Here is a 15,273-nt window from a genome sequence, read left to right on the forward strand (position 1 = left end):
AAAGTTTATGGATTATGCCGAAATGGCAAAAATGACCGGAAGAACCAGAAGTCAGGAAGACTCAAATTTTAATAAGGAATGGGGGACATTTATAATTTATCTTAAAAACCGCTGTAAACAGCTAAAATTGTTAGTAGGATTGGAATAACACTTGTAGTTTAATGGTGAATTTTGGACTTAATGGAGATGTAAAAGATTTGGATTATTATAAAAGATGCAGGAGGAAATGACTAACAATAGGACCCACAGAGGAGGGAAGTTCAGGAGATTGTCTGGAATCTTGTTTTTATGTTGTATGTTGGATATTGGATATGTGATTGTAAAACTTTAATCTGAAAAACCAAATAAATAATTTTATTTTTTTTAAATAATCTTACTGCAGACATTTGGTGTTAAGTGCAAACAGTCCTGTTCACATTTAGCTTTATGACCAGACAACTAGTGCACATAAAAGGGGCCAAGTGACTAACATACCAGTTATGGTTCTGCTTTTTCAACGCCTTACTTCAATACTTGCTGGATCCAAAGTGCTTTGTGCTGCTAATATGTTGCAGATTCCTGTGTGAAGAATCTGGGACTAGATCATTATGAAGTGCACCTTTGGACCTTTTTTCCTAATAAAAAGTACATGAGATGATGCTTTCTAATATAATTTTGGGGACTGTGTCGCTAGTTACCATTAAACCAGCATGATAAATAAAAACTAAGCTTGCTGTTTACAGCTGGAACTGGGTTTTTTACGTGAAAAAATTTTGTCACACTGATATGAAAATGATTTGCGTTGTATATTTTGTTTTTGTTTTTTTGTAACCTTCAGAGCACTGCAGCATTGTGAGGAGTTGATCCAGAGATACAACCGTGCAGAAGACACCATCTGTCTTCCAGACAGTAGGGTACTGCCACACCAGAATGTAACAAACCATGTGGGCAAGGCAGTGGAAGACTGTATGAGAGCCATCATTGGTGTCTTACTCAATTTAGCAAATGATAATGGTAAGTTACTTATCCTAAAACATAAAATCAGATTATCATCTGTCCTGTCGGATTGTTTCCCATGACGTCTAGAGAAAAGTATTCCTGTATTTATGCTTAGGCGAGGTGGCTGGTTAATCAGGTGGACAGTAAGAGGTGTAATAATGTCCTTACAGCTCCCACAAAACAATGCTGCAAATGTGAAATACACATGCAACTATCATTTGAGTAGAGTTAGTGTCAGTACTGCAAATGTTGGTTTTCAGTTTACAAAACTGAGGGGGGTGAGTGTGCATGGCTGCCAAATTAGAACAATGGAAAACAAACTGTCAAAGCAGTCGAATTTTTCGACTGACCTTGCATATGTCACTTAGGTATGAGTTGGGAAGCAAAAATGTCAAAAATACGCTTTTGGCTTCTATTTCTATTTTGTTACATTTGAGATGACTTTTGTGATTAGTCTGTTCAGTTATTTCACCTACTACGGCACCAGAGAATCATGATGGGTTAATGCAATATTCCCAGCTATGTTGGGCTTAGATGGTTTAGGTTCTGGTTCAGTTACCGGGTGTAAAAGGTGAGATTCAGTCTCCTCCATTGCAGACTGGTGTGTCGGTCTGGGAGAGGTGTAAACTTGATCAGAGATTTGTTTGTGGGAGCAAAACCTTAATCTGAAATTCGATCATGGCCAGGTGTTGTTGCCAGTTGCTACTTTGTAAATGCATGTTTGAAATGCCTGTGGTTTTTTTAAATGTCTAATGAGCATTTATATCCTTTAACGTTTGCAGAGTGGGGTAGCACTAAAACAGGTGAACAAGATGGTCTTATTGGCACAGCGCTGAATTGTGTGCTTCAGGTTCCAAAGTTTCTACCTCAAGAACAGAGATTTGATATTCGGGTTCTGGTAAGAAAAACTGTTTAAAAAATGCCTCTAGAAAATGTAAGGCTACATGTTAAAAATTACTTGTGCTAACTTCAGTACATCAAATTTAACATGACACCCATGAAAACTGTTTGAAAACTTCCACTGGTTCATAACATGACAGCCTTACTGTTAACTGATCATATCATTTCTCTGTTGAAAGAGTTGTGATTCCCAACACATTTCTGAGTATAAGCCTATCAGTACAACAAGCACCAGTCAAACAGCATCATAAAACATAAAAAACCAAGTGAACAGCAGTAGAATGAAAGCCATAATAGGTTCAGGTAAAACATACCTGCCATTGGAAAAAAGTAATAAAAATAATAATAAATAAATCTTATTAGAGCATGCCAAAATGGGTGGATACACAGACACTGACTGGCAGATTATTTCATGGTTTAGGCAACACAACTGATCTTTGCACTGATGGCTGTTTCCAAAGGACAAGTCTTTGGCAGCAATCAAAGTGAATTTGGTGTCCTTTAGCAACACATTTGTAGGAATTACAGATCTCAAATGGTTCTGTATGACTCCTAGAATGAAATTAATTTCTCTTTACTTCTGGATGAGACAAGTGTATGGGAGAAGGCTTTACATTGGGGGGGGGGGCAAACACACACCCTCATTTCATCTTTAAACGCACACATTCGCAAGACCTTTAAGACAGACATTTTCAAGATAAGGTAATGTTGGCTGGTGTAAATGGACAAGAATATTTTGTAGGGTTGTTGAAGGTGCAATTGCCAAAATTTCATGAGGCTTGCCATTTCTTGAATTTGCCAAAATTGGCCATACTTCTGAGCACCCTAAGAGTGTGCAAAGTACATTTCTTTGTACTCTACTATCTAATATTTTCTTCCTCCTTGCAGGGTTTGGGTCTGCTAATCAATTTGGTAGAGTACAGTGCACGAAATCGGCATTGTCTTGTGAATATGGAAACAACATGCTCCTTTGATTCCTTCTGTTTGGGAGAAGCCAATGATAGCATAAGCACATCTGGACGGATGGCTGCTGTTCATGCTTTAGTTCAGGTAAATAATAGTTTTTACTTAAAAGAACAACTATTTATGCAGTGTGAGAAACAGTTATCACCAGAGGAAAGAAGCAATGTTGGTCTAATGTTCAAATGTTGAACTATTTGTCATTCCCATCCCCTTTAAACTAACAGAGACGATAGGTCAGAGGAGGCACTAAGAGTCACTTATTTGTCCCAACATATTTTGAGCCATACATCTCTTTATAGGCCATTGATTTAATCCATGCAAGGGATAATTGAAGCCGTCTTGTGTACCATCTTAGTGGAAAACCAGATGTTACTGGGAGCCCTACAAAGAGCATCCTTGTGATGGCCATCAACTGGTTCTTCTCAGCAACTTGTATTTTACCTTTGAACAAGGTGTTCCCCTTAGTTGCTGTTGCCAATAATCATTGATTAATTTGCGGAGGATCAAATTTTGTAGAGCTTTGAGTCAAACATAGTTGTGAACATTTGGCTTGCCTCTTGAATTATTTCTTCATTAGATTAGAGATTATATTTGTTCTTCACTTGCATTATATTTTTCACTGGGCACTACATGCAGCATGAATTGAAAACCCGTATGAATAAGGTATATTCTCTGTCTCGGTTGTGTTTGGCTGTTCTTGCCATAGGCATTAGGACTTAGTTTATTATTATGCTGCACACCAACTGTTGGTGTACTGTGCTGTAATCCTTCAGTTCCTTTACGAAATATTATTATTGGCATTTTTATCCTGCTCCTCAGCCAAAAAAAGGTCCTGGAGGAGCTTACAAATACCATTGAGGAGGCAGATACTGACCTCGGGCTTAGAATCAGAAAGGAAAAGGCACTAAGAGAAAGTGGTGGTGGGGAACTCAGGCACTTATTCTGACTTACAGAGATATTGTAGTGAACTGTAGCAATGGGGGGGGGGGGAGGACCAGGAGAGCCAATGGAGAGCTCCTGTAGTCCCATCTCTCTTGCAGCCTGATGGAATGCCTGCTGATGACAGTTGACGGAGGAGCCTGATGGCATGTAGTCATTTATAAGAGCTGTTAGAGAGTACCTTCTCTGCTTCTATAGCCTGAGATTTGGATGCCTACGCACAGTGTTAGAAACGGAGATATGAAAGCTAGGAGCTAAATGGCACCTTAAACCTAGGTTATGGGCACCGCAACGGAGTGTCTAGGCATGCTTTTTGTATAGCAAGAATACAAAGCTGAAAATGAATGAACTGCAGCTAAAAATCTTACGCTCGTTTTCCACATAATCTAGTCCTCATCTGAAGACTGCAAAAAACAAAACCATACTTCCCCTGCCCCTTCTCCAGTCTTCAGAGAGTAGCTGGAAGTGGGGAGGCAGAAAAAGGTCCTCCTTTCCTTCCAGCAGTGGCTGTTTTAATTTGAATTCTTCGGCGCAGTACTGCACCCAGAGCTCAGAAGCTGCTCTCATTAATGAAATTCCCTGTCGCAAAGCGCACCTAGAACAATGGGAGTTTCGAACACTGCCTATGGATGACAGGATGAAACATTCAGTACAAAAGTGAATGCTAATTTAAGCAAGGGAAGGCACACAGATGAGATGCTCCCTGCTGCCAGTTAAGTCGCATGTAGCATTTGGGTTCATGACTCATCATCTGTGGAATTTTCCCTCTCAGTTGTTCCTTGAGCGTGAGCGAGCAGCGCAGCTGGCAGAGAGCCAGACGGATGAACTGATTAAGGAAGCTCCTGCTGCACAACATGACAAGAGTGGGGAGTGGCAGGAGACGAGCGGAGAGATCCAGTGGGTTACTACAGAAAAGCCTGAGAACGCAGAGGAGAAAGATAAGAAAGAAGAAGATGAAGAAGAACTTGATCTTAATAAAGGTAGGTTCAGGTTCCTGGGGAAGTCAGCAAAGGAAAGAAGTGCTAAATTAAAAAATGTCAGAGCTGCAGTTTTAGAATCCTCTTTCTTTCCCTTTTAAAGCAACTGGGACTCTTGTCCTAGTTAATCTCTTCCCAAAAATGCAGTGGTATTAAGGATCAAAGTACTTTCCTGATTCTTACAAGCCTCACTTCAGCTTCTTTTCCTGAAGATTGTTACCATTACAAAATACAAAAAGCTGCTCCTTGACATATTGTCATAGTAAACGTTAATATTCCCTTTTTACTATTACTTCTATTTAATTTTGGCCCATTTATTCTGGCTCAAACATTGTATCAGTTGATCCTTTCTTAAACATTGTTTTTCAGCACTCTTCTCTGTAATCATTCCCTTCCCTTCCTTTTATGGTTTCCACCTGAACATCTAATTTATCACACTGCCCTGCGTCTGCAAGGGGAATAAACTTAACTATGTTTACTGGGATGAGATGAGGGTGTTGGTCTGGGCAACAGTGGCATTCCACAAAATCACAGTATCCACAGTTAGAAATGTTGACATTCTTGGGTACAGAATTATGCTCTGTGTGCATGTGCACATACACATAGAACACATAGACGTAGCTGTTTTATAAGTATTTGGGCAAAGTGACATTAAAATATAGTTTGGTTATACGTCTAATATTATTGTTTTTACTTGCAGCCCTTCAGCATGCTGGGAAGCACATGGAGGATTGCATTGTGGCCTCGTACACAGCATTGCTTCTGGGATGCCTTTGCCAGGAGAGTCCAGTAAGAAAACTTTTCTGCATGGTTACTAAATGGGTCTATAAGGCTGGGTAAAAGAGACTGTCTTGAAACCATAAAATGGATCTTGGGAACAGGCATTTTACAATTTAAACTTCAGTTGTTACAATTTTTCAACTACTTCATATGCTGTCTCAAAATGCAGTTTCCATAAGGGGCAAAACTATATGTCAACCCAGCTTTGGGTTACATTGCATTGTCAATTAAAGTGCAAAAGTTTGATGCTTTTCAGTGTGTTAGTCTAATGGAAATTCAGTCATACTTTCAGCAGAGCTCTCAGTAATAAGCAGGCTCCTACATGCTGAGCCAGCTCCTTGCTCTATTAGCCTGAATAACAACAGCTCTGAATAACAACAGCTCTCCAATGTATTTGCCAGTCCTGTTGCTTACGATGCTTGGGATTAAATGGAGTACCTTCTGCATTCGAAGAATGTGCTCTCTAACTAACTGGTTCCCCTCCCTGAGGATATATTACACACTCAACTGGAGTGTCTAGGACATGCTTGTAAATAACCACAGATGAAAAAACAACATTACTAAATCTTGAAGGGACATTCTTCAGAGAATGGGAATAACTAATCCTGTGGGTTGGTCTTTATATATGCTTTATATTCTCTCCTTTTTATTTTCCTGTGTGCTACATTATTTCAATAGTTGTGTGCAACTGGAAAGGGGCAAGAAGGGGCTCAGGCTTTTCAATTAAGACTCGGGGTTTGCTTCCAACTTTCACGAAACGTTGAGATTTGTGACTTGGAAGCTCTTGCGTTTTAGTGAAAAACTGTCAACTACAAAAGGGTTGGTAGCATTGTTGTGTCAAGGCATTGTAGGAAATGCAGATAGGTTTCTGACATCGTGCCCCTACTACAAGAAAGATGTATGTTAAGCAGGAAAAGAGAATAAATGTGCGGGTTGGTTACTCTAGCGTCGTGTTGGGAAGTCGATTTAATTGCCTTGTCAGAAACGTCCTAATTCTTCATTTATTTCCTTAGATCAATGTGACTACTGTGAGGACATACTTGCCTGAAGGGGATTTCTCAATCATGACAGAAATGCTGAAAAAGTTTCTCAGTTTCATGAACCTTACTGTAAGTTGTATATTACAGTTGCTTATTTGTCTGGTGTTTCAGATCAGAATGCTTGAGATGACTTATACCAGTATGCCTGTCATCTTATGGAAGGGTAGGCGAGCTTGGTGTGTGTGTGTGTGTGTGTGTGTGTGTGTGTGTGTGTGTGTGTGTGTTTTTTACTAGGAACTCCGGGGGTACACCACTCAGAGCCAGGTGCAAAAAATGGGTTTGCGAGATGCACCTGCACAGAGCACCTTTGAGGATATATGCTTGCAGTGCCAGAACTGAGCTCACAATCCTTTGGTGCAAAAATCCTGATTCTCCTCTCCAATGTTGTTGTTGTTGTTGTTGTTGTTGTTGTTGTTGTTGTTGTTGTTGTTGTTGTTGTTATTATTATTATTATTATTATTATTATTATTATTATTATATGGAAAAGTTTGCTGATCAACTGTAAATAACCCAGTAATGTACCAGTCGATATCATCCCGTCTTCTACAAGCCCTGATATAATAGAAGGGCAGGCATAGGAAGATAATCTGGAGTGACAGCTCCTTGTTATCTCTCTCTCTGGTGGGGCAGTTTTCCACTTGTCAAGGAACTGTAACCCCTGTCCCACCCACCCCACTTAATGGGGTTAACAGTGAGCAGGTTAAGTGACTTATCCTCTTCCATCTGTCCAAATGACACCACTAGACTTGCCTCTATTGTAGTCTGTGAAGCAGTCAAATCCCACCCCCCCAAAAAAACACCTAAGATCACCTTCAACCAAATCAGCTGTGGCAGCTGCAGCAAATCTCTCTGGTGTTGCAAGATTGTTTTTGCAAATTTATTTAAATAACAGCAGATGTTAAATGATGGCTTCTTCTAAGGCTGAGACATTATAAATTACAGACCACTGTTTGTAAATAGACCGCTTTGCATGTAAATGGGGAACTGCTGCTACTTAGGTTGATGTAACATAGCATTCCAGACTGTGACCTGCTGTCAAATAATCCTTAAATTAGGTGGGAAAATGCATCTTAAATGTTTAATAAACGCCCCGTGTTTCCCTCCACACCTCCTTTCCTTCCCAGTGTGCTGTTGGGACAACAGGCCAGAAAACTATCTCTAGAGTGATTGAATACTTGGAACACTGCTAGAAACTTGAGTCTTGCCGCAGGCACTTGAATGCTGGAGCTCTACCCCTTCGATAAAGGAAGGAAGTCGTGAAAGGAGTCCTCGAGGAAGCACCACCAAGAGCATTCATCAGTCTCATTCGTGTTTGGATTTTTAAGCCTACCTGGTCTCTTCACCATACACTCGGCATTTTCCGAGAGACAGTTCACCACCACATCAATCTGCAACTATCAAAAATTAGGGGGGAAATATCTGAGGAAAGTAAATCAAGAATTCATTATGTTTATAATAATGCAGTGCAGTATTTAAATATATTTGGCAGGGTTTACTCTCCCTCTTTATTTTTCTGGCTTTGTTTGTGACAACTTTAAAGGGGAAAACTTGCTGCTGGTAGTGCAACTGCTGTTTACTGTTGAGCCACTGTTTTTCATGCCAGCCAGGTGCAAAGGCAGCTTTAGCTACTGAGGTATCAAAAATCTTCTAATAAAAATGCTCTGGGCAGCAGCATTGCTCTGATTTGAGTTTAATTTGCTCTTGCTTTTTAAAGAGATTATTCCAAAATCATAAGAAATAGAAAAATTTTAAATACTTTTTTGTGATTTTAACTACTGTCTATATTTAAAATGTGTTGGAATCCAAAGAGGTTGAGGCTTGGATAGTTTATTTTTTATACTGTTTTGATTGAAAATTGGGTTGTTGGAAACTACTTCTCAGTTCTTAAAATTGTCGTGGCCTACGTACTGTAAACTGATTGACCATAACACTTCATAGCTCTAAGAGAGGCATGCAGGAAGAAGAAGAAGAAATAATAATCCCCTCCCAGCTGGTGGCTGTCTGTGTTTCTTTGAAATGCAGTAATTGTAAAGCACCCTGTTTAAAAAGGACAATGTGAAAAAAATGTTCAATGCCAGGGGAGTTTACACTTCATGATGCACAAAAAAGAAAGGAAAAGAAGCTGTTGATTTTAGTTTCAAGGAAGAAATGTGGAGCTAAAACACCAGTGGGGATTAATGTTTCCAGTTGACATAATCTTTCTATTTCTTCTCTAGTATGGCGCAGGTAAATGCATACAATACAAAGCCTTAAATAGCTGAATATAGTGAAGATTTTGTTCAGTATGGGGTTCTAGTTCACAGCAAAGGATTGTGTTGAGACTTTAATGGAACAAAAATCCCTGCTAAATACTTTTGTAAAAGAGGTTTTGGACATTAGTGACTTCTTGCACTCATTGTTCCGATGGACAGAATTGCTCATGGTTTTTATTAAGCTGGTCTTGAATTATTCACAAAATGTTTTGAGACATTTGCATCACAGACACTTTCCACATTACCTGTGTAGCTAGTTGCATCATGTTACTTCATTGAATTTGTAAAACTTGAAGCCATAAAAATATTAGTTCTGTGTATAATGAGGGGTGGGAGAAATAACAGAAAATCTAACCTGCTTTTTAGATCTTGTGTTATCTCCATGTATAAACTTACAAACTTGTGCTTTTGTATCAGTGCCAGCTGTAAAATTTTTACATACAGTGGCTGCCTTCTATGTCTTCCTATTTTTGATAATGCAGATTGTTGGGAATTTGGTAAGGAAGTGACTGATTAGAAACAAAATCCTATATTGGTCCTGCTTTTTTATTTTTATTTTCCTTAACATCTTAATTAAGCAAACTACCCCCCTACAATGTACCAGTGTAACTTAGAAAAAAAAATGCTGAGGTTATGTTTTCCCTTGGATAGAGCTTTCTTATGAGAGGAAGAGCAACTTAGTAAAGCTGTACTTGTAAATTATTTCTGAGATGCAGGATTTACTGGATATATTTTTTGGCATTTAGTTTTAACAACTTAGAGCAATGGCTTTCATTTTTAGTTGGATTTCATATAGATTTAAGTTAGGCTTTTTTTCTGTATGCGCAATGACGGGGGATGATTTTAAAATAGATGCAGTGATGAGGTGGAATCAGGAGCCACACTTCTCTGTTACACTGGTAATGACCTGGATCGGAATTGGTTAAACTCGTTGTGTTGAGCATTTCTTAATTAGCAAGCACTGAAACATGCAGACTGTTTGGTTTTTGGAGAGAGGGTCAGGAAAGCACCCTGCAAGCTGCAGTGTGTTTTCTTGTTTTAAACCTCATCAAGCTCTGCATTAAATGGGTACTTGAGGCCAACCTTCAAATTTAAAAGTTTTAAAGTAACTTTTTTTCCACTGTAAATATATATGTAAATAAGCGCAATTGGAAACTAGAACAGTAGAGTACTTTTCTGAATCCAATCCTATTTTTATTTTATACAGTATTTCTCAGCTGTGATATTTGGAGCAAAAGCCAACGGCAGGAATAATAGTTTGTACCAGTTTCATGAAGTATGTCTTTTGGTTTTTGTAAATAATTTTAACTCGAATAAAAATTGCTACTTTCAATACATAACATACATGTAATGAGCATAGTTTCTTGCTATTGGAGACTCTACCCATGACCTTTAATGTGAAAGAGCAAATGGTATGGCTGCCATCTTGAAATTATTCAAACTATGATGCAGTAAAATGAGTGCCATTCTGTGATCAGAAAATGAACTTGGCCTGGGTTGTCTGCTAAACATTTTATCATTTGGTAATTGCTGCAGATCAAATTGTTATTAAAAGAACAACTATCCAGGATAGATTAAAGATTGACAAGAGTGCTTCCACATAGCTGTTTGTGGCAGCATCACCATGGTGTCTGTGTTGTGCTTCCACAATCAATATGAGAGAATCCTATGTTATTGTCCACTTCTCTTATAATTGGAGTGTCATTGGTAAAAGAGTATTTCTCGTTGGGGTGCTAAAGATTAGATCGGAGCTTTCCAAACTGCATGTCGCCACACATTAGTGTGACAGCTAGTGTTTAGGTGTGCCACGCAATATGTGCCCATATCTCTTATATGGAGTTAGTTTAACCTCTGGTTTGCTAGTAGTAAAAGTGAATTACTGTGTTGCGAAATGATGCCTGTCTTAAAAGTGTGTCACCAACATGAAAAGTTTGGAAAGCTCTGGATTAGATAGTGGGCCATTTCCTTCATAAATACTAACATTTTAATAAGAGTCAGTTATCTTTTTCAGCCAGTAGCACCCATCTGGTAGCCAACACATGCTTTTGGGCTTCAAAAAGGTATCCATGCCAATTATGCAGTAATTAGTTATGGATAACTTGAATGATAAAAACAAGTAGCTCTGCTGGAGGTAAGTTTTGAGGTTGCTCCACATGCATTGTATATGCAACTGCTAGAAACTGCTTTCACCGGAAACCTAAGATGAATTGAATTGTGTGTTAAACCCAATTTCTTCTATCATCTCATGGTATGCTGTTAGTATGTTCATGTGCATTCAAGTTTATTTGTAAATCTCTGAGAATTGAGTGGCTAATGAATGAAAGTATGCAACATTTCAATTTGCATGCTAGTATTAAATTTGTTCTATCGAAATAAGGCTTTTAAAAATCTTGTTTAGATTTAGTGTTAGTTACCAATAGCAAAGAACAACCTCTCTTGCATTAGCATCAATTTAAATATATATAACTTTTTCATATTTAGGCTTTAGGTTTATATGATAGCTCAGTCGGTAGAGCATGAGACTCCTAATCTCAGGGTCATGGGTTTGTGTGTAATATTCCTGCATTGTAAAGGGTTGGACTAAATTACCCTCTTGGTCCCTTCCAAGTCTACAGTTCTATGGTATTATTATCTAGCTTTGTCTACCATCGTTTTCATACGCATTAACGGGCTGGTCATTGCTGAATTGAAGTGGCTATTTCAGATGTTAGATCCTAGATCCTATCTCCCATCCACCCTAGCAAGCATGGCCAATGGTCTGGGATGAACTGTCAGGCCAAAAGTTCCCCACTGCTGTTGTATTGAAGCGGAAGATTGTCTGACATTTAGTTGTGGCCAGTGAGGCCTCTTGAGACTCAAATTGAAATAACCAGGAGCGCTATGGAATGCAGTTGTACATGGTACAAAGTATACACACTTGGCATTGCTACAGACTAGCTCACAGTGATGCTCTACATATGATGGGCTAGCCATATGCAATTTCAGCAGACGAGTAATTTGCTCAAGAACAAAAAAATACACTTAAGGTATTTCCCTCCTTTTACCCCACCGAAGAAAAATCCTATGCACATAGCACCCTGGTAGTTACAGCTGCCACAAAAAGCAAGACACTAGTGGCTTATTCATCTTTATGTCAAAATATGTAGACTTCAAGTTGTTCATTGCCTAAAATTGAGATCAAGCTTAATTCATGGCAGGCGCCTAATGAAAAATTTTGGTTGAACTGCCCAATTCAAGGCTTAATTTAAACAAAAGGTCCTAGTTCATTTCCGTGAAACATTGACACTAATTTATACACACCTGTCTAGAAAATGGCCCCAAACAAGCTGACTGGAAAGCCCTTTTTAACTAAAGAGCAAGGCCAGGTCAAAGCTTACTTGCCGGTAACACTGCAGTTTTGGTTCAAGTTAAGATTCCTGCTTATGCAAGCTGTTGGGCACACATGGTAAGAGAAGCTGTTTTATCTGCATGATAAATTAATGTGTTTGTGCCAATGCCTTAATAATGGCTTATTTCTGGAAGCACTAGAAGTGCTTCTGGTACTGTAGATCTGCTCTTCAGCAGTAATAATGAGGTGTAATCATGCAGTCTTGAAATTAGCTTATATAATGGTTCCTTCTGTACAAGGGCCTGATAGATTTATATCAACCTACCCTGTGATGCGCAGATAAGAGTGAATGGTTAATAATTATTTGCACCTGCAAGGTAAAGGATATCCGTCCCCTGAGATAGGTAAAATCTTTTTCTGGACATACTACCGGTGTTGGGTTGAAATAGTAATACTTCACCACAGAGCAGCACACACAGAGCTCTGGTTAGATCCACAATGAGCACTTACCTTGGAAGAACAGGGCTTTACCAGCGTCTATGGATATCCCTATTACCCCATGCAGTGTCCTTAGGTGTTGCCAAGAAAGTAGGTGAAGGCTTCACAACAAGGTTCTCCTATAATGGAGACAATGGGAGAGGCTGCGGTGGAATGAAAGTTTGTTGCTTTTATTTTTAAAAAACACAGCTTTGGTGAACAAAGCCCATCTAAAGCCATTTGCAACAATAAAAAGACATACGCACAGACACCACTATTACAAAAACTCAAAAATAAAGGCTTGTCACCCAGGGGAGAGAGGCAAAATTTGCACCTTGAACTTCTTGACTCACAGCAGTGTTGTGCAATGGCTCCTAAATATATGAAATCGAAATAATTTTTCCCTTGAGCAGTGAAATGTTGGCTTTCCATTTTTACTTGGACTTCTAACAGAAATTGGGACTCCAAGTGGTTTTCACATCCTCTGTTCCTTCGTCTCTTAATGCACAATGATTATTTCTGAAAATATGCTGAGAGCGACACAGCATTCAGAAGGCAAGTATAAGCACTTCCAGAAAATCCACTTAACTGGAACAATGTCTAGGAAACGCCACCTTCAGCAGTTATGAAGGACCTTTATTATCTTAATAGAATAAAAGCAAGCAGCTTCTCTAATTCATTTCTGATTTTCTTTGAAAACATACTCTTGCTACCCCAAATTTCTAGAAGGCTAAGGCTTGATGTGGCAACAGTATATTTGGGAAGTGTGTCTCAAAGTAGTAAGCCATTTGAGAATAACACATTTGAAGATGGAGTTGGAGAAGAGTGTACTTCTGCTGTCTTGCAACAAGAGGAGAATGTAGAGTGGGGAAAAAGTATTTGATTCCCTCCTAAATTTGCCCGTTTGCCCTCTGACGAAGAAACGACCAGTCCATAATTTTAATGGTAGGTTTATTGTAGCTGTGAGAGACAGAATAGCAACAGGAAAACCGCCAGAAACCCAGAAGACATGAAATTGCTTGCAAAAACGTGAAAAGATGCGTATACTTTTTTGAAGATTTCTTTTAAAAATGCAGATGTGGACATGAAGCATACCAAATTGAAGGCAAGAAACGTGTAGAACTGAAATGGATATATTTGCCCATCCCTAACCTGTATCTGTAAATTATTTCAGTGATTAATTTATTTACTACCTTTTAGACCAGGGATGGAGAATCTGTGGTCCTCTAGTTGAAGCTGGACTCTCCACGCCTAAAGGCGTCAGCCAGATGAGTTGATGGGAACTGCACTCTAAACAACAGTAAGCGTTGGCAGGTTTCCTCCACTCTACTCCATATTCTCAAAACAGTAATCCGGATTTAATCTTTTAAAAATACAATTTGTGTAATTGCACCCAGGATATGCCACGAAAACGCTGTGTTTTGCTGACAAACATGGAAGAACGTTGAGCTAATGATGCTCATGATCACATTTAACAACATAAGAACACCTTGCCTGAGTCAGAGATCCATTTAATTTTGTTTGTTTCTAAAAGCAGTAACTAAAAGCACTAACCTATACATGTTTGGCATGGAGTAAACTCCATTGCGTCTATGTTTATATAAAACATAGTCTGCATAATATAATAAACTCTTTGAAGGGGTTTAATAATAAAAATATAACAACATTCAATGCAATTTCCTTCCAATGGCGGTGTACACTGTGTACCTTTACAGCACATTTGAAACACATTATTTCAAAGAATTCCAGGCACTGTAGTTTTCCCCCTCACAGTTACAATTCCCAGCATCCCTTATACTACAGGATTATTTGAGGGGTAAAGTGTGTGTCAGAGATATAAAGAGAAAATGCAGCTGTATTGTCTCAAAACTGAGTGGTGTACAAGCGCCAAGAGTTAAGAAAAGCTTAAGTAAAGATGTGTTTAAAAGAGGCTTTTAAAATGCCATCACTATCTCCATCTCAGAAATTCACTCCCTGGTAGGTGTGTATAAGACTGGCCTAGTTTGGGCCTGGAAAGCTTTTAAGCAGGGCATGCCAGCAACATGCCCTTTTGTCCGCTTTCTCACATCTGCATGTCAGTTATACAGCCTGTATGTAAGTGCTCCAACACTGGTGACAGCTGTTGACAAGGCCAGGAACGGGGAACCTGGTGTGGTTGGACTTCAATGTCCATTAGCCCCAAAGAGCATAGCCAATTGTTGGCAAATATGCAATATCTGGAATGCCTGCAGGCTCCCCACCCTTGTGATAGAGCTATCCTTAAATTTGTATAGACCCTTCTTTCTGGCCATCAAAGGTAGGCCATCTGAATCACAGAATTATAGAGCTGGAAGGGACCCTAAGGATCATCTAGTCCAACCCCCTTTACCTGTCTCTTGTGATAGGTTAATTGTGCATTGTGTGATGGGGATGCTTAAGCTAATTAACCGGGAAGGGATTGCAGTGAAGGCCGGAAGAGAAGGTTGTACGTTCTGGGGGGAAACCCACCATTTTTGAAAAAAATATACACATTGTCTATTTTCTCCACATTACATTACACTTCATTGGATGGCAGGCACTCAAATACTTTTTTAAAAAAACAACAACTACAACTGCCTTTTAACCCTTTGATTAAATTTTAAATAACTCTGCATATCGCC

At 39.1% G+C, this 15,273-nt stretch overlaps 1 protein-coding gene across 4 annotated transcripts in view; it reads left to right on the forward strand.

The window, feature by feature from the left end:
- Positions 1-10,169, forward strand: part of WAPL (WAPL cohesin release factor) — a 56,277-nt gene extending 46,108 nt beyond the window's left edge. For all 4 annotated transcript variants that reach the window (XM_081861119.1, XM_081861120.1, XM_081861121.1 and 1 more), the window contains exons 13-19: positions 818-993; positions 1,761-1,876; positions 2,767-2,928; positions 4,553-4,760; positions 5,458-5,546; positions 6,551-6,646; positions 7,702-10,169. In XM_081861119.1, the coding sequence (XP_081717245.1) occupies positions 818-993; positions 1,761-1,876; positions 2,767-2,928; positions 4,553-4,760; positions 5,458-5,546; positions 6,551-6,646; positions 7,702-7,767 (913 nt within the window). In that variant the 3' untranslated portion in view covers positions 7,768-10,169. The remainder of the gene's footprint in view (positions 1-817; positions 994-1,760; positions 1,877-2,766; positions 2,929-4,552; positions 4,761-5,457; positions 5,547-6,550; positions 6,647-7,701) is intronic.
- The last annotated feature ends 5,104 nt before the right edge of the window (positions 10,170-15,273 follow it).

Source organism: Podarcis erhardii (genome assembly GCF_964252035.2).
Source record: "Podarcis erhardii genome assembly, chromosome: 5".
NCBI classification, from domain to species: Eukaryota; Metazoa; Chordata; class Lepidosauria; order Squamata; family Lacertidae; genus Podarcis; species Podarcis erhardii.